Genomic DNA, 22,449 nt, shown 5'->3' with positions numbered 1-22,449 from the left:
TTTTATTTGTATCAGTCATTATATGCCTGACAATCTAAAGAATAAAAACAAAATGAAGCATCATGGTTTTGCCCCCCTGCCTATTTAACTTGAGAGTTTGATTCAGTATCTAGTTGTAGCAGTGAATATTTTGCCAATTAAAAAAATTTTCCCTTACATTAGACTCTCAGAGTTGATGTCTTCTTTTATTTCTTAAGTTTGTAAGTAAAACATAAGCATACATGTTTAATTATATTTTGAAATAGAATTTTTTGAGACAGCCAAGAGGATTCCAATGTCTGGAATTAAACTAAAGTCCTTTTATTTCTCTTAAAAAACCAACACACAGTACTTTTTTTTAACTTTTTTTGAAGAATTTAAAGAGATTGACCTAAAGGTCTGCTTCTCTCTTTAATACAGTGTTTCCTAACCCTTCTTCTTGGCACACAGAAAAGTTATTTGTGTGTTATGAAGAGGTGATGGTGGAGGCCAGATGTGCCTGTGATGACCTTCGAAATTGTTTTGGCTCTTTTAGTGCTTTGCATCTCCATATAAACTTTAAAATCAACTTGTCTATTGCTATGACCAAAAAAAAAAAAAAGGAATTTTGGTTGAGATTCAGTTGAATCTACAGGTCAATTTAGAGACCAAATGATTTATCAATATTGTTCTGATCCCAAGCGGTCTGTTTTATGTGTTTTTAAAGGTTAACTCCAAGAGCGCCTGGGTGGCTCAGTGGGTTACGCCTCTGCCTTCGGCTCAGGTCATGATCTCAGGGTCCTGGGATTGAGTTCTGCATCTAGCTCTCTGCTCAGCAGGGACCCTGCTTCCCTCCTCTCTCTGCTTGCCTCTCTGCCTACTTGTGATCTCTGTCTGTCAAATAAACAAATAAAATCTTAAAAAAAAAAAAAAGTTTAACTCCAAATGTGAGAATGAATGGGGGGAGAGGGTTCTGGAAGTGAAGCAAGAGTGGTAACAAGGAGACTAGTTAGGCTTTTGTAGTGATCCATTTTAGGGTTTGTGGTGAGGTGCATCTGCATAATGATAGTGAAGATAGAAATGGGTGGGATTGGGGATGTATTTTGGAGGTAGGAGTTGCAGAAGTTGCAGATAGTTTGTATATGGTGAGCAAGGAAAAGCTCAGCATCAAGGATGAATCCTAAATTTATAACTTTAGCAACTGGGTGAATAGTTTTAGCAATTTAGTGCTTACTCAGTAAGCATCTCACCAAGGCATGACCAGCAAGTCTGCCTGGTGGTTTTTATTTTCTTAATGTAGCTAAGGCTGTTTCATCAGCTGAGAGTGGGAGTAGGGTGGGTGATAGGTGATTTGGGAAGGTATGAGTCCTTTTGAGAGTGGGACTCAGAATGTGCCAGATAAGTATTATAGGATTGCCTGGTAGCAAGGATGGTCCATTTCAGATTTGTGGTCAAGAGTTTAAAATGAGAGGGGAATCTGAGTGGCTCAGTTGGTTAAGCATCTGCCTTTTTCTTGGGTTGTGGTCCCAGGATCCTGGGATTGAGCCCCATGTCAGGCTCCTTGCTCAGTGGGGAGTCTGTTTATCTCTCTCCCCCTATCTGCTGCTGCCCCTGCTTGTGCTCTCTCTCTTGCTGTCTAATAAATGAATAAATAAAATCTTAAAAAAAAAAAAAGAATTTCAAATGAGATTAGTTAGCAGATAAAGTCAAATGAATAGATGTTTTGTTTTGTTTTCTGGCATGTTTAGTTGCTCATGTACAGCTCAGAATGATAGTTAATTTTGGTTAGCCAGAATTCCTGCATTAATTATAGAGGATAGTGTAGGATACTTGAAAGAATCAGACAGGTTTGATAGTGAATTGCAGCTCGAATTAAAATTAAGATAAATATAATGATTGCTTTGGAATTCTTTCTCACCCACTGCAAAAATGTCAAATATGTAGCTTTAAAGAAGTAATATTCAACTTTGATATATAACTTAATACAAGTATTTTTTGACAATGAAAGAAGACCTGCTAATACTTTTTCTTATCATTTATAGAGGCTTAATAGTACCTTTTTAAAGAAAATATTCAGGAGTAGATAGTCTTTTTGAGCATCTGATAAGGAAAGGACTGACCGATAAGGAAAGGACCCACAAACCCAGGAGAAAAATGGGCAAAAGTCATGAATAGAGATGGTTTGCTGAAAGAGAAATACAAATTAAATCCAATTCTCACCTGATAGGTTGACAAAAAAATCTTAACATTTTCTTGCATCCTCTGCTGTTAAGGCTGTGAGGAAACAGACACTGTTCAAGTAGCTGGTGCTACTTAATACCATTCCGAAGGAGAAGAATCTGATGGGATCAACCAAAAGTACTGTTGTTTTGCTTTTTAGTCAGTATTCAGTGAATTTGTTCTCCAGATTCCGCCTGCACATTTGCACAGTGACTTACACACAAAGTTATTTATTGTGTACATAATAACAAAAGACTGGAAACTACTCAGGTATTTATCATTGGGGCTGGTTGATTAAACTATCTAGTACAGCCATACAATGAAATACTGTGTGGTTGTTCAAAAGGACAATCTCTGTGTGCTTAATAAGGGAGAGATTCCCAGGATAGATTTGTAAGTGAAAAGACCGTTGTTCAAAACAGCATAGGTAGCATGTGGTTTCCTTTCTATAAGGCGGGTGGGGGATAGTGTATACTTATATTTATTTGGTTTTTCATAAAGAACACCTGAAGAATAAAAAAACTAATAAGTGATTACATTTTGGAGACAAGGGAGAATGGGTTGGTAAGGGAGTGAGGAGAATGTGAGATTTCTCAGTGCAAATCTTTTTATGTCATTTTTTTTTTTTTTTTTTTTAAGATTTTATTTATTTATTTGACAGAGAGAGATCACAAGTAGACAGAGAGGCAGGCAGAGAGAGAGAGAGAGAAGCAGGCTCCCTGCTGAGCAGAGAGCCCGACGTGGGACTCGATCCCAGGACCCTGAGATCATGACCTGAGCCGAAGGCAGCGGCTTAACCCACTGAGCCACCCAGGCGCCCTATGTCATTTTGATTGTAAATATATTAGTCTACTTTAAACGGAAAAAAGTCTGTATTCTTTAAAATAGAGTCTGGAAATCTTTGTTACCTTCAGTGTTAATATAAATTGGTTAATGAAGTTGGATGATGCAGGCAGTACGGTAAGAGAAAGATATTAAAGAGATTTTGTAATTTAGGAGGCATTGGGATTATTGGAAAAATTGCTAAATAAGTTTATGTTTCTGGTCAACAGAAAATATCTAAAGAAAACATCAAAGGAAACAGTAACATAAGTTATATGTATATTACTATAATTTGTATTTTTAAAAATCATCATGGTGCTTTTGGAAGGTTGCCAATGCATTTTGTTTTTTAACTTTTAAGAATGTGACATTTATTGAATTTAATGTTGCCACAAAATCTTTTTCTACCAAAATACATTACTGTACTTTATTATGGTCATATGTCACTTATGAACTTCAAAATACCTCTGGAAGCTAAATGATTCCCTGTGTTTCAGGTGGTAATATTTATTTGTTTGAAGTTTTTAGAGAAATTTGGGAATGTCGAATAGTTCTGTCGCACCTTTTGTGTTTTCAGAAGAACTTAAACTAGGTGGTAAATGAGCCTACTGTCCTTTGGTTGAATGTAACATTGTTTTGGGGGGAATACATCTTCACCTAAGATACTATGACATCAAGTCCTTTGAAATGTATGTGTCTATGAGATCCTCATACCTAGCAGGTAGGCGTTTTTGTTTGTGGAAGTTCATCTCAGTCATGGTTTTCTGACACTAGAGTGGTTCCCAGCATGTAGCCGATTGTTGGATTAATTTCCCTGGGTTTCACTTGCCCTTTTGATAAAATGGAAGGATAGTGTTTTTTTGGTGTGTGTGTGTGTGTGTGTTTGCTGGGCTAACCTCCCTGGGTGATTCTAAAAACAAAACTAAACAAATGAGGTGTTATATATTGTGAATGCTTTGTAAATTAAACATAACCTTAGTTTTAAGTAAGGTTTGCTTTCATCTCTTAAGGATTTATCATGTATTTCTTGATAAAAAAGTTCTTATTCTTGTATCTGAATCTAGCTTCATTTATATTTTTCTAGATGTAATGGAGAGCAGTGAAACTCTTAGCTCTGCTTTATCCATGAGCCTTATTGGTGGTTGTCTGATAAACCTTATTGATGAGTGTATAGGAGAAAGTAGTATTTTTTTAACTCTTGTGGATTAATAGCATTTTTCATTCTGCTGCTACTGGTTGAAGCAGCACAGTGTGGTAAAAAGAAGAGGAGCTTTGCATTCGCATCCCTGTTTGTTGTTGTTGTTGTTGTTGTTTTTAACTTACTTTAATGTCCCCGATCCTTTGTCCATCTGTGGGGATAAAACCTAGGCCGCTTATATGAAGTAAAGCTAAGGCACATTGGCTAATTATTACAGTGGTTTGTAGTAGTAGTTGCTCAAAAAGTGGTCATTTTTGTCATTGTCAACATTGAGTGATTTCTTGTTTGAACATAGGATGCTTACTATTCTAATGTTTTATTGTTAGCCTGCTGCTAACATTGGGCATATAAGCTGCTGCTTTTCCTGCAGAATAAGAACAGATTACAAAAAATAAGGATTTGAGGAAGGATTCATGGGAGCCAGCAGCATTTAGTTAGATACCGTTGTCTGGTGGCACTGTGTGCTCTCTATCAGTCCTCCAGTGGTCTATCCTTAAGGAGGTTTTTGGTTTTGTTTTTGGGTTTGATATATCAAGCATGCTCAAGTTAATGCCGTAATTATGAGAAGAGATGGGCCTGTGGGGGAGGGTGGTGGAGTAACTACTAGATAATAGCAAAATCCCACTTGTAAGTAATCTTTAATCCACAGGATTTTTTATAGCAGATGTTTGCATTTTTGCTACCCCACGGTACCCTGTGTACCTGCCATGCTGGATAAATAACAAGTTCTGATGAATTTGCACCCTGGTGTCATAGAAACAGTGGAAATCGGAGATTAAAATAGAGCACATAGTGATCAGGTTTCCTAGCGCAAATGGAAGCATAGTGCTGAGGCAGTTATTCATGTAATTCAGACCCAGATTTGTTATATGAAAATGGAAGCACTATTTATTGAACATTTACTATGCGCTAAGCTCTGTGCTAACCATTCTCCATGTTTTATTGATTAAACTTTAAAATATCCTCATGAACTGCATGTGTTACCATCCTGACCTTATAGGTGAGAATATTAAGACTTGGAAAGACTAAGTAACTTGCCCAGTATTACATATCAGGTAACAGGAGCAGCACTGAAACTCGACTGTTTGATACTAAAATCTGTGATTTCTTATTTTCTGGGTTGTCTTATCAGTCATATACAATTGTGAGAGGTATTAGGTATCTTTCCAGCTTTGGTGGTAAAATCTTAACTAGTACGATGAAATCAGATACTGCAAAAGAAAGATACAAAATGTGTTTTCCTTTGCCTGTTAAAATGTTGTGCTACTACTTTTGGTAAGAGAATAACAAGAGCAAAATGTTATAGAAAGTCCAGTTAGGTCCAAGACCAACAAGCCAAAAACAGTTTAGCTTATATTTCTGAAGGTTTGAGCTGAAAATAAAGGTTAAATGGTATGAAAATTAAGTATGGATGTTTTAAATAGATCTACTAGAATCTTTCTGAGCAGAGGTTGGGAATTCCATAGAATTCAAGATTAATATTTTTGTCTGTGAGTCCTTATGTCTATTTAATCTATAGAATAATTCCTGGTCTAGCCTGGACTAATGGTAACATCAGAGAACACAGTTTAAACATCCTTATATTGGGAGCTGTGACTTTTATATACCTGACCTCATGTTCATCCAGCTTCTTAAAGCATGGTCTACCAGAATGTTCAAACCCAAATAGTAGAGGAGCTGAGATTTACTCTGAAAATCTGAGAATTAAAAGCTATAGCTGTGTAGACTCATACATGCTCTGACCCCTTGTATAACAGAGTGAATATTTTCTCCTGTGGAGGGTTTTTTAGATGTCTTGAAAGTATATGAAAGGAATTTTTGATCTCCAAGTCATAGTAAAATGACTAAGACTTCAAAAATATTAATTACTATCTACAAGGAAGAGATCTGTGAGTGTTAATTTTAGTAATACTGACTATTGTGCCCAGTAGTCTTTTTATAAAATCCTATTTGTGAAACCGTATGTGTAATTTCAGGAATGTGGTTTTTAAGTAGAATTTGGTGAGTGCATTACTTTAAAAAGGAACGAACAAGTCTCTCTGCTGTTTTAATTGTATTAGCATCAACTCTTAGTTGTTTTTTGGGAGATGTGGGGAGGGACAGAGGAAAAGGAAGAGAAAGAATCTTTTTTTTTTTTTTAAGATTTTATTTATTTATTTGACAGATAGAAATTACAGGTAGGCAGGCAGAGATAGAGGGGGAAGCAGGCTCCCTGCTGAGCAGAGAGCCCAATGCGGTGCTCGATCCCAGAACCCTGGGATCATTACCCGAGCCAAAGGCAGAGGCTTTAACCTCCTGAGCCACCCAGGCACCCCAGGAGAGAATCTTTTTAAGCAGGCACCGTACCCAGCACAGAGGCCTACCTGGGGTCTGATCTCATGATCCTGAGATCATGACCTGGGCAGAAAATCAAGAATCGGATGCTCACCCAACTCAGCCATCCAGGCACTCCAACTCTGTTTCTTAGTGGTGACTAGAATCAGAGTAGCAGATATAGCAGATAATCCTGAAATATCACTGTAGGTAAAGTTTATGTCATTCAGATTAGTAACTAAACTGGGGCGGAAGGAAAGGAGGTGAGAACTGAGGATGTTGGAGCTAGCTGGGCAGCGTGGCTAGTCAGGGGTATTGAAGTCACAGAGCAAGAGGAGATTGCAGATCATTTTTGAGAAGTGTTTTTTGTGAACTTCCTCTACCATCTGTTTTCACTGAGGTAGTATAGCAAAAACTGCTTAGGTTTTTGTCACTAATGTACTGCAAATATTTTCTTTTAACAAATCAATGATTTCTACTGGTGATTTGAAAGCCTGTAGGTAAATTGACCACAAGACGACTAGGTTAGTTGACAGGCCCAGCTGTCCTGCTTACTTAGCTAAAACAGGATGGATACTTTGTAACCTTTCTGTTAAAAACAAACAAACAAACAAACAACAAAAAACCCACAACTGTATATTTGTGTTGTTGGGGATGTTGACAAGAAGCACACTTTATTTCTTCTAGCCCTGTGACACCTACCAGGACCCAGAGCTCATGACCACCCTTTAACTCCCATTCCCTTCGCTTATGGCTTCTCGATAGGAGCTCCCTAGTGGATGGAACTTGGTTCTTGGCAGCAAGGAGGCTGGATGGCCAAAACACACACACACACACACACACACACACACACACACAAAACACAAAAATCCAACTTACTCTGTGTATAAAGCATATATATAGACACACATACAATATATAAACAGGTACACATAATATTTCAGTATTAAAATCTCATAGAAAGGCAATTATGGAAAAATAAAAAGTCTAAAAAAGAACTTTAGGTTGGGGACGATAAAGAAAAAGGTTGGGAAACACTGCCGTAGCTCTGTCCAGGTGAAGAAGAGTGGGTGATGCTATCAGTGTAACAGGAGAGAGAAGAGGAAAAAAAAAGTTTCATGAAAACAGCTTCAGTTTTCTTTATAAAGTTGTAGTAGTTAAAAGTGAAGTAAGGAATAACAAAGGTTGGGCTGTTGGGAATGGAAAGGGTAGACCTGTGGGGGTGAGGGGTGGCCATAGCTATTAGCCCTCCCTAGTAAGTGGCTATGAGGGTCTGTCTCTTAGAAAATTCATAAAGTTGGTGCAATCTGCCTGTATCTCCTCAAGGACCTTCTGCTTTTCTCCCTTCTCTCCTCATACTAGATTTAGCTAGCTATTTAATGAGAAAGCTTGTTTTAAGACAGTTTACAGTAAAATACAAATTACCAATAAAATGAATATTATTATTTAATGGGGCACTTGCATTTGCATGAGGGGGGCACCCTCAAATGTAGAAGAGTAGCAGATGCTTAGTTACTCTGATACTTTAGATCAGATCTTCCCAACCCAGGGGCTTGAAGGAAAGATTCACGGGGCCTGCAAGAGCACATACATAGCAAGAATTTCTTTAGACAAGAATTATCTTTAGAGAGTGTCTCACAAATCCAGGTACTACTGTTTTTTCACTGTCCTGCATGTGCCACTGTAATGAGTAAAATATAGACTAGAAGACTTACTAAATTTATAATACTTTATTATTATTTATTTTCTCAAGCCACCTATAGTGAATGCATTGTTGCTTCCATCTGAAGATCCTTATCCTGAAATGCCTGAGAACCACTGAACTAGCTGTGTTGGAGGGTCACTACCCCTGCACGGCACATGGAATCGCCACACAGAGGCCATTGTACACATGAACGAACCACAGTTAGAAGGGCTCGTGCATATAGCTCCTTGAGAGGCTTAGGGTTTGGGGGGTACCCCTTGAGTAAAATATTTGGCACAGAGGAGTGTTGATTGATGGTTGTTGCCTTGTTTTGTTCATGAACTACAGGCAAACATTGCTTCAAAGTGATTTGTCAGTAGTTGAGAATGAATCATTATTCATTCTTCTTATAGGTCCATAATTTTTAACCTTATGTTATCTGAGTATCATTAGAAAATGATTGGCATAGGAGCACCTGGGTGGCTCAGTGGGTTGAGTCTCTGCCTTCGGCTCGGGTCATGATCTCAGGGTCCTGGGATCGAGCCCTGCATTGGGCTCTCTGCTCAGCTGGGAGCCTGCTTCCCCCTCTCTCTCTGCCTGCCTCTCTGCCTTCTTGTGATCTCTGTCAAATGAATAAATAAAATCTTTAAAAGAAAAAAAAGAAAGAAAAAATGATAGGCATAGACATAGCCAATCCTATTGTTTCTCATCCAGGAGAAAGTTATTCCTTTGTTTTAGCCTTCTCCACCCTGGGGTAGTGACTCCTGTTTCTGAGTTGTCCCATGAAATGCCCTTCACATTTTTTTGTCTTGGATACCTAAAGAAATGCTTTTTTGCTATTGATGCACATCTTTTTTTCTTTTTACTTACTTGGTAAGAATTATTTGGGTAAGAACAAGATGCTAAAAGCTTTGGAACACTTTTTTCTTTTTAAGAAATTATACATGTCCTCTATAACCTTATTTTACCCTGTGTCCTGCACAGATAGACCAAAGATTATATGACACTTTAAGCCAGGTTGTATTATAACAAATTCCATTATTAGCACAGTTCAAATTAATTAAATTTTACTTTACTTTGGCTACAAAGGGACTAAAAGCCACTTAGGAACTTAATGTCTCATTGTGAATCTCATTACTGGAGTGCAGTCTTTTTTAAACACAATTTGATCTTTGGTTGCCATGGGAGATTAAAAAGGTTTGTGACTGTATTCCATTTTATTAGTTTTTTATTTTATTTATTTATTTATTTATTTTTAAAATAGTACAATTTTTTTTAAGGTTTTTTTTTTTTTTTTTTTAATCGGGGTGGGGGGAGAGCGAGCACAGGCAGACAGAATGGCAGGCAGAGGGAGAAGCAGGCTCCCTGCTGAGCAAGGAGCCCGATGTGGGACTCGATCCCAGGACGCTGGGATCATGACCTGAGCCGAAGGCAGCTGCTCAACCAACTGAGCCACCCAGGCGTCTCTGTATTCCATTTTAATGCAGGTTTTATGTTGAAGGATTTATTTAAACTTTAATGATTTTTTCTTTATTATTGCTAGTTTATTAAGTTTTTTTACATTGATGTATAATAAACTGCAAATATATAAAGCACGCAGTTTGATGAGTTTTGATACATGTATACAGCTATGAAATCATCTTCACAATCAAGACAACGAACCTGTCCACTCCCAGAGTTTCCTTGTGCCACTTTGTAATCCCTCCTTGCCCACACTCTGCCCCCTGCAGGTAATCAATCACTGATCTGCTAGTTTGCTTTCTATCACTAGAGATTAGTTTGCGTTTTCTAGAATTTCATATAATGGAACCATGTGGTTATGGTCTTTTTATTGTCTGACAATATTGATGTACATGTCCTTTTAGTTCCAGTTCAGATATCATAAGAGATCTTCTAGAAGAAGAGGAAGCCTGGGAAGCATCACATGGGTGAGTTCTCATCATCAAGAAGTAGTGTATACTCTGAGAAATTATAATTCCATGCACTTGATTTTCAAACAAAAGAGTTCTTGTGCTTTCTGATTTACGATAATAATTCACACACATTAAGGTAAAGATTTCCAGTTTACTACTTATTTCTGTACATTTTTGCTTAGAAGTGGAATCCCACGGTAATAATTCTGCTTACTTGTCAGAAGTTGTTTTCAAAAGACAGAATGTTCCAACGAGAAATTTACAGTTTAGCCATAAGCACTGACTCAGAGTTTAGAAAACTTTCAGTCCTTTCCTAGATGTTCCCAGTCATGTTTAGTGTAGAATAAGTGCAGCAGTTTGATTCCTTTTCCTGTTAGCATTTAGGAATCTGTCTGGGAAATGAGAATGGTGGAGGGGACCTATTCCAGGTCCTACCGGTAGGTAAGGAAGAAAGGAACAATGCCAAAGAATATTACATTTTCATTAATCTCTACCTGCAGGAGTGAGCTGCAGTACAATGGGGCAGCTTTGTTCCACTGTAATTTTGTGATTACACTTCAGTGGGCCCTCCAAACTGCCTAGCAGTTTTACTGTTTCTGTGGTCATTCCTTTGTCTGGTTCTTCACAAGGATTATTTGAAACCTCACCTCTTTCCAGTGGCTGCACCCCCAGCTGGAGACCTTTTCTCTTCTTTTGTAGAGAAAATAGAAGCCATTATGTGGGAGTCCTCATCTTTCCAATACCAAATGTATAAATCTGTCTATATTTGTATGTATTTTATTCCTCTTTTTATATTTGCCTCCTTTTATAATAAAGGGATGTCTTATCAGCGGCTAATTCTTCCTTGTTCCTACCCATTTGTTAGGAACTTTATCCCTTCTTTGTCTGGCAGCTGTTCCCCCTCAACTGTATCTTTGTCATTGGGTTCTCAGACTGCTCAAATCTTTCCATCTTAAAACCAACCAAATAACACTTCATTCAGTGTCTCCTCTCATTCCCATTTCATCCTGCAGCCACTGTTGTATCTTTCTTTCCTTTCTTTTCTCTCTCTCTCTCTCTTTTTTTTTAAGATTTTATTTGCTTGACAGAGGCACACAGCAAGAGAGGGAACACAGGAAAGCAGGGGAAGTGGGAGAGGGAGAAGCAGGCTTCCCTCTGAGCAGGGATCCGGATGCAGGGCTTGATCCCAGGACCCTGGGTTCATGACATGAGCCAAAGACAGGTGGTTAACAACTGAGTCACCCAGGCGCCGCTGTCCTTCCTTTACTTAATGGATGGTCTCTACCTGCTTTTTCAAACTCCTCATCTCCCACTTATTCTTCCACATTTTCAGCCAGTTCCGTCGTTCATCTGAATTCATTTTCACTAAGGTCATCAAAGAACTCCATCTTGCTAAATCCTAAGTTAAGACCTTCTTTGACTTCTTAGCAAATTTGATATTGTTGACCTTTTCACCTTTTTAAAAGCCTCTTTGAGACTCAAAGAGGTAAATTTCCATCCCAAGGTCACTCAGCAGTAAGTGGTCAGTGATGGAGCTAAGATTGTAACCAGTGTGTCAAAAGTCAGCTCTTTGGACCATTAAGCTGTGTACTGTCTTTACAAAGAAGGAGAAGTTTACTGTTGAGATTTTGTAGTTTCATAGCTGAATCACTGGGACAATAGGAAGTGTGTTGTATCCAGGGAAAGCATTATGAGGAGGTTTATCAAGCCAAAGAGTTATTTGGTGGTTCAAACAGTAATGTTTTATGAAAGTTTGAGAATTTGGCTGTATTACTCTCACCTGAGCATGATTTAAATATGCATTTTGGGAAAGAAGGCCACTGCTTAGCTAACTATTTCCTCTTGTACCAGGAATCGCCCTGTTCATGCTGAGCTAAATCTGATACCAATGGCTATGACACCTTGTAGCCAGAGTTTCTGTACCCCAGGCATTCTCAATAATGATGGCCTCCAAGGGTCATCATATAGGGTGCCTGGGTGGCTCAATGGGTTAAGCCTCTGCCTTTGGCTCAGGTCATGATCTCAGGGTCCTGGAATTGAGCCCCGCATTAGGCTCTCTGCTCAGCAGGGATCCTGCTTCCTTCCCCTTCTTTCTCTCTCTCTCTCTCTCTCTCTCTCTCTCTGCCTGCCTCTCTGCCTACTTGTAATTTCTCTCTCTGTTAAATAAATAAATAAAACCTTTAAAAAAAAAAAGGCATCGTTTAACAAAGCACTGAGAAGACCAGTCCCATCAATTCATCCTCATAAATAATAAATGTTACAGCTAGAAGGATCTAAGTGTTCATCTCATCTAATCCCTTCATGATATAGAAGGAAGCTGGACACCAGAGTGGTATATTGACTAGGTCTAGGTCCACAGCTAGGTAGTGGCACTGCCAATATGAGAATCCAGGCCTCCTGACTTAAGCTAAGCATAGAAGAGTGCAGATAAGCTTATACCATAATGTAGCATAGAACAGTGCAGTTAAGCTTATACCATAATGTAGCTTTAGAGGCAGAATCAGGAAAAGCCTCCATATCTTTACTTTTAAACAAAATTTGGCACTTTACATCTTAAGCTTATAGGCATGTTTTGTGGTACCACAGTGGCATATTTGAGATATTTGTCCTAGAACATACTATTTCAGTTCCAACACATTCTCTTAATTCCATAAATGATTGAGAGGTTCTATTAGCAACACAGTGCTCAATATAAAGCAGTATTTTCATGAGCAGCAAAAAACCCAGAAACTATTTTCTGAAGACTGATCTTGGGTTCTTATGTCTCTAAATATTTGTTCATCTTACTGTTTTGAGCTATAAAATATATTTGCATCAGACAGAATGAAAACAGTAAGAGAAGTGGTCCTGGTATATCATTTCACATTTCTAGGCTTCATTTTTTTATATATATAAAATTCTGCCCCAGGGAGTCTAAGTCCCTTCTCTCCAGAGCTGCTTGCCCTCCACTGTCCCCTCCCTCAGTGAATGGAGTCTGCCTCACTGTTCAAGCCAGACACCCAGGAATCGTTTTCAACCTCTCATTTGCCCTGATCTTTCATATTCAGTCATCTGCCAAAGTCGTATGGGTAGGTGGTGCTCAGATCTAAATATGCATCACAGACATCTGAAGGACTTCTTAAAACACAGATTATTGGGCTTTACCGAATTCGAAGAGTCTGATTCAGTACATTTGGGGTGGAGCCTAATAGTTTGCATTTTTAACACATTCCCAAGCGTCACTAAGCTGGTCCTGGGGCCCCCACCCAACGCAGCACCTTAGCGATATCTCTCTCCATCAGCCCTTTGTGCTGCAGTTGGCTACCGGCCTTTTGCTCTTCTCTCTAGCTTGCTGCAACAGCTGTCCAGCTGCCTCTCTGCCTCTAGTCGTTACAGTTCATTCTGCGGGTGAGATCTGAAACACACTGCGTTCTTTCTGTTGGACTTTAAAGTCCTCTGGGGACTTGCCAGCATCCAAGGCTCTTACTGTCATGGCCCCAGCCTACCCACTGGCTCATGGAATTTCATATGTGCCTACCCCCTCTCCACCCCTCAACTCCTTGTTTCATCTAAGCCGAACTACTCATAGTCACCTCAGAGAGTCATGTTACCTTGCTTCTGTGCCTTTGCTTTGCCTCATTGCCTTTTCCCCTTTCCTCATCTAGATGGCAGTTGTTACTCCTTTCTCCACAGTTCCATTCAGAAGCCCCTGATTCTGCTCCAGCACTCTGCACTTACCACTTGACTGCCTTTCTAGTGAGCATGTGCATTGGACCTTGAATCTTCATGTGTGTAGCCTAGTGCCCATAGTGGGCACTCAGTAAGTATATGAATGAAAGAATATGTCAGTCAGTGTTTACTGGCTCTCAATACACTCATTAATGGATGTAGCTGTTAGTGACAGCTTCTGTGGCTTCAAGAACCTGTGAGTGGATAAAGATTGTCACTTATGAATCATTTTAACTATGTCATAGTGTCTTAAAGAGGAAATTTTAGGAAATAGGTTTCTCTAATATTCTTATAAAATCAGAAAGGAATAATTTTCTCTGTTAATCTGAATTTCATCTTAACCCCATGAGAATTCATTTGCAACACATTATTATTATTTACCCATTCAACAGCTGATGGGCATATTTGGGTTGTTTCCAGATTTAGGGGATTAATGAATAAAATTGCTGTAAGGATTTGAGTGCAGTACTTTATGTGGACATAAGTTTTCATTTCTCTTGGGTAAATATCTAGGAATGGCATCGTATGGTTCATGTATGTTCAACGGATAGGAAACTGCCCAGCTGTATTCCACCAGCAATGTATGAGAGCTCTTAGTTGCTCCATATCTTGGCCAGTACTTTGTCATTGTCTTTATTTTTAATAAAGACATTTTAATAAAGATATATTGGTATTTTTCTGTCATTTTAATTTGCATTTCCCTAAGGATTCATGATGTTGAACTTCCCTTCACATGCATATTTGCCATTCTTGTGTCTTTTGATGAAGTGCTTCCTCAAATTTTCTGCCCATTTATTAAATTGGATGTTTTTTTAAATTTGGGATTTATGAGTTTTTTAGCAGAAACGTGTTTTGCAAATATTTTCTCCTACTTTATGGCTTGCCTTTTCATTTTCTTGATAGTGTCTCTCAAAGAGCAGTTTTAAGTTTTGATGAAATCTAATTTGTTAATTTTTTCTTTTCTTTTATATATGGTGCTTTTTTGTGTCCTACCTAGGAATTCTTTACTTAACCCAGTGGTTTTCTATTATGTTCTAGAAGTTTTAGGATTTACATTTAAATCTATAATCTATTTCAAGTTGTTTTTTATAAATGGTGCACAGTATAGATTGAGGTTCAGTTTTTCTCTTTTACATGTGGGCCTCCGTTTGCTTTATTTATTGAAGAAACTATCCTTTCTTCATTTAATAATTTTGGTACCTTAATCAAAAATCCATTGGTTATGTATGTGTGGGTCTATTTCAGGAATCACTGTTTTGCTCTATTGATTTATGTGTTTGTCTTTTCACCAGTGACACCCTCTCTTCATTACTGCAGCTTTATAATAAGTCATGAAATCAGCTAGTATGAGGCCTCTAACTTTCTTTTTCCAGTTTACATCAGAGTTCATTCTTTGTATTTTATAGTGTATCAGTTTTAACAAATGTATAATGACATGTCCACCATTATAGTATAAAGAAAGTTTCCCTGCCCTAAAAATCCTTTATGCTCCACCTGTTCATCTCTCCTTCTCTCCAAGTTCCAACAACCACTGATTTCTTTGTCTTTATAGTTTTGCGTTTTCTAGAATGTCGTTTATTTGGAACCCTACAGTATGTAGCCTTTTCAAATCGACTCATTTCATTTACTAATACTCATTTAAAATTGTCCCATGTCTTTTTGAGGCTTGATAGCTCATTTCTTTTTAGTGCTGAATAATATTCCATGGTCTGGAGTATTACAGTTCTTTTATCCATTCACCTATTAAAGGACATCTTGGTTGCTTCCAGGTTTTTGCGATTATGATTAAAGTGCTATATATAATTATATTCTAATTAAAAACAAAGTGTGGGATTTTGTATAAGTTTTCAGTGCCCTTGGAGAAATACCAAGGAGTACAATTGCTGGATTGTATGGTAAGACTATATCTGATTTTGTAAAAAAATGCCAAACTTTGTTCCAGAGCGGCTATGCCATTTTGCATTCCCACTGACAGTGAATGAGAACTTTTTCTTGCCCTACATCCTTACCAGCTTTTGGTGTTGTCAATGTAAATCTTTCTTTTTTAGAATTATTTTGGCTATTCTGGTTTTGTTGATTAGAATTGAAGCTTAGGTCTGCTTGGTGGCTTGCTCAGGTAAACAACTGACTCTTGCTTTCAGCTCAGGTTGTGATCTCAGGGTCATGAGATTGAGCCCGCTGTCAGTCCTGGTGCTTAGTGTGGAGTCCGCTTGGGACTCTTACTGCCTCTCCCTTTGCCCCTCCCCCCCCCCTCTCTTTTAGATAATAAATAAATCTTAAAAAGAAAAAAAAAAAAGTGGTGCTGAGGTTCCCCTGTCCCTAAGGGAGATGAAAGGCTATCCGTACCAGTCTGGATGTGTTGCTGAACTTTGGGAAGGGATTTTGTGGTTCTATTGGATATAGGTACCAGATTCACCATCCTACCGTGTCCTGTGGGAAAAGGAAGCATCTGAATTGATTTAATGGGGTTTGGGTAAGACTCACAATGGGGAAGGGAAGTAATGTGACTTTGTAGATGGGGCCCTTTGGGCTAATTCATTATAGTATTGTTTTTAAATTTGTATGTGTGTAGGAATTAATGGGTTATGTACTCATAATTCTATATCCAGTAAATGCCAGAGCAAATTCTCTGATAGGGAAGAGCCAAACACAGAGAAGTGAGTTGAGTTCCCACAACCCTAATCACCCTTTATAGCTACAAGTCTTAAGACTAATGATTTTGCCTAGAGTCTCAGAGAAAGGAGGCAGCTTCAACCTAGAGGCACCCTTTGGGATTTTGGACTTGTGTCCAGCCTAGCATAGCTACAAGTTATACACCTTTTTGAAAAATAGCTATTTACTTGCTAGTAGAGTCTTTCAAAACTGAATGGCCTGATCCATGGAGGCTCTTATGGACTGAATTGTTTCCCCCTAAAATTCATATGTTGAAGCTCTAACCTCCAATGTGACTATATTTGGAGATGGAGCCTTTAAAGCGGTAATTAAGGTTAAACAGGTCATAAAAGTGGTCATGAAGCCACAGAGTGGTGGATCTCCTTCTTTGAGGCTACAAACCTGAATGGTGCTGAGTGAGCCATGTGGGTCATTCACGTATGTATCAATAATAAGGGCCCATTCTTTGAAGGAAATGACTGGAATCAATAATGGGCTGATGGTCAAGGGATTCGCTAGACTTTTTATCCTCCCTACAATCTGTAGGCATAATATTACTGAGTGTTGGAATGGCCTCCTTTAAAAATGTCAACTCCCTCACCTTCTAGTCCATATATCTTAGTAAGGAAATTTGGTCACTGAATGCTGCTGTCTCCAGAAGGGAATCCTTTCCTTTTGGCCACTTTCTGGGTAATGATTAGGACAGAAAGGGTTTTGAGGTTATGTATTTTCCTATTTCAGAAACTCAGGGTTCCTTCTTAACTATTCCTGTGCATGATGCTTCTTTCTTTCTCCTAACAGCAACTGTGTAATGGCCAGATTGGTACCTCCTCTGGGTAGCAGCTTGGCAGGCGGGGGGCGGGAGGGGGTATCCTAGTGGATTCACACTTAATTCTGATTCAACTTATTGGATTCACTTTCTGGACTGATATGGTTCTAGGTAAGGGATAGCAAACTATGGTCCATAGGCCAAATCTGGCCTGCTGCCTGTTTGTTGATAAAGTTTATTGGAACATAGCCACACACATTTGTTTATCTATTAGATCTGGTTCTTTTCACAATTACAACAGAATTGGGTGGTTACAACAGACTGTATGGCCCTCAGAGCCCAAAATATCCTTTACACAAAGAGTTTGCCAACTCCTGTCCTAAATCAGAAGGCTAGTGATGACTTGCCTGAGTGCAGTACTCACTGAGTCTTCTTACTATGGCCCACATGTGTCAAAGGGGGGACATAATGAGTCTCCGAAAAGTTTAATAAACTTTTTGAGGAAATTGAGGAAAAGGTACAGTTACAGCTAATAAAAAGGCACAGGCTGGTTTTGTGGAGGGGGAGAAAGAGTAACTTCTAAGAGGTGGAACCTCTTAGACTCTGGGAGTTACAGAGAGGGAGGGACAATAATGAACTTTGTCCTTCAGAGCCACCTCTGGAGCCATCTCTCCATGTATATCCTCCAGCTTATCCCTAGAGCCTTTATCATATTAATCGTAGTTACTTAAAGCTTTAGTCTGATGGTTCCAACATGTGGGTCATTCTGTCTGTGTCTCTTGGTTACTTTATATCTTGACAGTGGACTTTTTATTTGGTGTTTCTTCTTTGTGCATTGTACATCTTGTGTGGATGCTAGACTTCTTGCAGAGGTCCTTAGATACTGAGGTAAAAATAGGGTTTGTGCCTGGAAACAGCATGCTGCTTCTTCTCATAGGCCATTAGTGTGGGAAGTTGAACCAGGTTGGAATTTCCTGGTTCCTAACATGACCTTCAGTGTATCAGAGGCATCAAATTCCTCAACCAGTGGACTGATTTTACCTTGTGCCTAGTATGGGGGCTGGATTGTGGGAAGCTTTTGTTCTCTGATTTTGTTCTCATTTACCTTCCAGCCTTGTCTGCACGCCTGCATTCCAGAGGTGCAACTCTCCATGTCTACACCTCTCCCTCAGCAGTATACTGCTACTGCCTATTACTTGGTGCTTGGCTCCAAGGTGGGAGCCTGCTGGGGCTCTCTTGTTGTCTTGCTCCAGCTACAGTCTTGGGCAGGCCCTGTGTACCTGGATCTCGGGGTTGGAGCTTTCTCTTCCCATCTTTCCCACCTCCCTTGTTAGTCAGACTACCTTGCCCAAGCCTTTGCTTGGTGTTGTTTGAGATCACCAGCCCAAGATGATTTTCTGCCCTTCCTCCAAATCTTTACCTTCCTCCAGAGGTAAAGATTTTTATTTCTATTTCCCCAGCAGCAAAGAAACTTTGCGGTGTTCTTGCAAATTATTTCCTATCCTTCCCTTTCAAGCAGACTTCCCATTCAAACATTGTGCCCCTTCTATAGAGATAGTAGATCTTTGCCTGGTTCCTGTGAGCCAGTGAGTTTCCCTCAGCAGCGGAAAGCTCTCAGTTCATAGGAGAGAAGAGTCCCTAGAAGAGGTAGGACTTTCTGCCTGATCCCTGTCACCCGCATTCACCAGCTTTATCCTGTGACACCACAGTGGGCTTTCCTCAGTCTCCTACCCTGCTCCCAGTCTTTCTTATGAGCACCGTTCGGAGCTTCTGGAAAAGAGCTTGCCAATGCATGTGGCCTATCCTTTGTGTCAGGGGCCTTCAGTACCAGCCCATAGTTCAGAATTCATTAAAATGTTAGCTCATGTCCTCTTGCCTGGTTGTACAACAGCCACCTTTCTCCCAGTTCTGTGTCAAAAGTGACAGAATTTATGTGGTCCACCTTTCTTTCATGGGGCTTATCTTTCTTTGGAATTTGTTTTCTTGATTACCTTACACCCTCAGCTCTCAGACAGGCTCAAGAGAATGATTTTGTTAGACACTGACTTTGTCTTGTTAGGATACCAGCACTTTTTTTTTTTTTTTTCCCCAGTTTTCTTCATGTTAAGCTAGTCTGCATTTTGATTCGTAAGGCATTCAGTTCCTGCTTCTGTCACTTACGGCCTGTAATCTTTGCTTAATCACTATTTTCTCAGTTATAAAATGTGTATAATAATAACAGTAATAATAATTACTATAGATTTGCCAGTGGAGCAGAGAACTGTTTAGTGTATGTGAAAGCACTTGTCAACTAGAAGCTGCTGTAGAATAATCATCATTATTTTCTGAGATGCTTTTTCCTATTTTCTGTTTTCAGAAGTTATCTTCAAGACACAGAAATGAGTCCAAGACAGAATCGTCGTACCAGATCAGCAGAGGGTGCTGAGATTGAGCCGAGAAATAAGCGGAATAAAAATTAGTGAGGGCTTTGCTGACCTTTCCAGTGTGGTGATTGGAGTGTGGCACTTTGGGTTGCCACATAGACTTCATATTCATAAATGCCCAAGTGTTGACTTCTCAATATGATGGTTAGCTGATTTTCATACGTTTTGCCTTTCCTGGGAAAAATAAGTTCTAAAACCCCCTCACTTGGTCAATTACTCACTGTCTCTAAAGCATCTCTGTCTAAAAATATTGACATCTGCACATCTGCCGACTTTGCAGAGTATACAAAGATCTTGACAAAGACTTTTGTGTGGTTTTGTTTCTGAATTTCAGGATTTCCTCAAAGCATTTCCTCTTCTCAAGTTAATGTAGAAATTAACTTGAGAAAAGGATTCTTTTCAACCTCTCTTACAAGGAACAGCTGAGGAGTTAAGAGCCTTTGTATTTCTGGAAAGGCAGCACCACTTTGGTGCTTATCAGCCCTTGATGCCCGGATGCCAGCATGCCTGTCACAGCAGTTATGTGATGGTCATTGCCTGAGTTTTTAATGTAGTGGTTTGTCACTTGGAGTAGGATGTTAGTATTGAAACTAAAAGTCACAAACACTAACTTTGAAACATTGGCATATTCTTTGGAAATGGCACTTCAAAATGATATTAATCTTTTTTTTCGTTTTTCACTTGGGTAAATCAGATCTTTACTACTCTGACTCCAAGCTATTAAACAAAAAGAATGCAATAAATGAATTTGAAAATGAATAGACTGTATCAATTTAAAATAATGTTCTGCAAATAGTGTCTTATGAATAGTGGAGTACAAGCTGCAGATCAATGGAAAGACTTGGTCAGAAATTGTCTCTGTGCAAAATGTCCACCAGTTCCCAGTTCTTCCAGAGTTCCTAAGGCCATTCTTCAGCATCCCAGAGTCAGTCCTCTCCACATCACTCCCGGCCCAAACACATCACTGTTCAAATAATATGACAGCACATGAGCCAGTGCTAAGAAAACAAATTTATGAATGTACCAGAGAGACATTTGTGTCCCCCTTTCCAAAGAATGTCTCCATTGACTTTGGCTTTTTGGTATGCTTTTGGGTTTCTGGATAATGTGTGGAGTCTCATTATGACTTAGAGTTCAGCGCTTCCACACTTAAATGGCCATTTGTTTTCTTTTTGAGTTCCCTGAGCTTCAAATGGTTATTTAAGAATTTGTCATAGTCATTTCATCTGCTAAATTATGAGTGGTGCATTAAGGAAACTAAAAGCACCACTCACTGGATCTTTCAAAGGATCTGATATGAGGTAAGTGAGCAATATCAACTAAAATAAGGTTTAACATTGATGTGATATTTACGTCACTGAATTGCCAGAAATTATGCTAAAATAAAAACTGTTCCAATAAAAATTGCACAGCCTACTATAAATTAAACTGGAAGTAATTAGTATTTTAATTGCAGCTGTTAAAAACAAAATCCAAACAAGTAAATGTGAAGATCTAATTGGCTTTATTCGAGGATTCATGAATCAGGCAACATCCCATCTACAAGTAGAAAGGAGCACCAAGTTGCTGTACAAAATGGATAGTTTTTAAAGGCAGAAACAAGGTTGAAGGAAGGACTGAAGCCGTTAGCAAAAGAAAAGAAAGGATTGGTGTAGGCAAGTTCATTTGGGGGAAGACTAGATGCAGATGATGTCAGTAATGCTGATCAGGAAATTCCAGATCGGCTGGGTAAAGGTCACATTCCGGCAGTGCAATGAAGTTTTGGTTGCTGTTGTGGGGGCAAGTGACTCCATTTGGGGCCTATTATTTCTTTTCCTTTTTCTTCCTTTTAAACACAACGAAAGATTTTGCAAGGGAGTAGTGAGACCCATGATAGGGAGTCAGGCAAGTGACTTTATTCAGAAGATATTTGATTATCTTCTTCATCAGGTAGCCATCACTGTGCTGAGTGATGTAGGAATGATGTTAGGGTTCAAAGCCAGGGGCCAAAAAAGAACTCTTAAGATGTCTTTGGTGTAAAAAGATGGTTTCATTAAAGTACGGGGAGAGGACCTGTGGGCAGAAAGACTGCACTGGGGTCAGGAAGAGTGGCCCATTATATACTATCAAGTTGGGGGGTGGGTAGGTATAGCATAAGCCTCCCAGGTATTTTGACAAGATTTCCAGGATTCTGAGGGGGCAGCTGTTGTTAGAAAAAGGGGCTAGTTAGGAAAAGGTCATTTATTACTCTTCAGTAAAAACTGAGTCATGAGACTTTTCAGGTGTGTATTGGTGGCTCATATGCTTGGAGGATGATTGCCAACCTGTATCTTGTGGGGGTAGAGATAAAGGAAGTTTCCAAGGGAAATTTTTTTTTTTTTTTTAGATTTTATTTTATTTATTTGACTGACAGAGATCACAGATCACAAGTAGGCAGAGATGCAGGCAGAGAGAGAGGGGGAAGCAGGCTCCCTGCTGAGCAGAGAGCCCAATGCGGGGCTCGATCCCAGGACCCCGAGATCATGACCTGCGCTGAAGGCAGAGGCTTAACCCACTGAGCCACCCAGGCACCCCACCAAGGGAATTTTTATATGTTAAAGTAGATTTATAGGAACCTGGGGGTCGGATTAAGACTGTCTTTTGCCCTTAGCAAAATATTAACATCAAAGCAGCTGAGTTCCTAGAGGAATGCCACTCTGCCTGTTGAAAGGACTTGTCAATGGGCTACAGGTAGTAAGGAAATGTAATAGGTTTTTTTTCTGCCTTTGTTCCCATATCACTGAGTACTGGGAAAACAGAGGTGACCAGAG

At 39.2% G+C, this 22,449-nt stretch overlaps 1 protein-coding gene across 1 annotated transcript in view; it reads left to right on the top strand.

The window, feature by feature from the left end:
• The window catches only part of RAD18 (RAD18 E3 ubiquitin protein ligase), a 107,327-nt gene extending 85,349 nt beyond the window's left edge, over positions 1-21,978 (top strand). Inside the window, exons 12-13 of the mRNA XM_032326102.1 lie at positions 10,061-10,123; positions 19,594-21,978. Coding sequence (XP_032181993.1) covers positions 10,061-10,123; positions 19,594-19,696 — 166 coding nt within the window. The 3' untranslated portion in view covers positions 19,697-21,978. The remainder of the gene's footprint in view (positions 1-10,060; positions 10,124-19,593) is intronic.
• Positions 21,979-22,449: the final 471 nt, after the last annotated feature.

The sequence above is a fragment of the Mustela erminea genome, chromosome 1, assembly GCF_009829155.1.
Source record: "Mustela erminea isolate mMusErm1 chromosome 1, mMusErm1.Pri, whole genome shotgun sequence".
Lineage (NCBI taxonomy): Eukaryota > Metazoa > Chordata > Mammalia > Carnivora > Mustelidae > Mustela > Mustela erminea.
The sequence above is the reverse complement of the archived record's forward strand: the minus strand, read 5'-3'. Positions and strand labels throughout refer to the sequence as shown.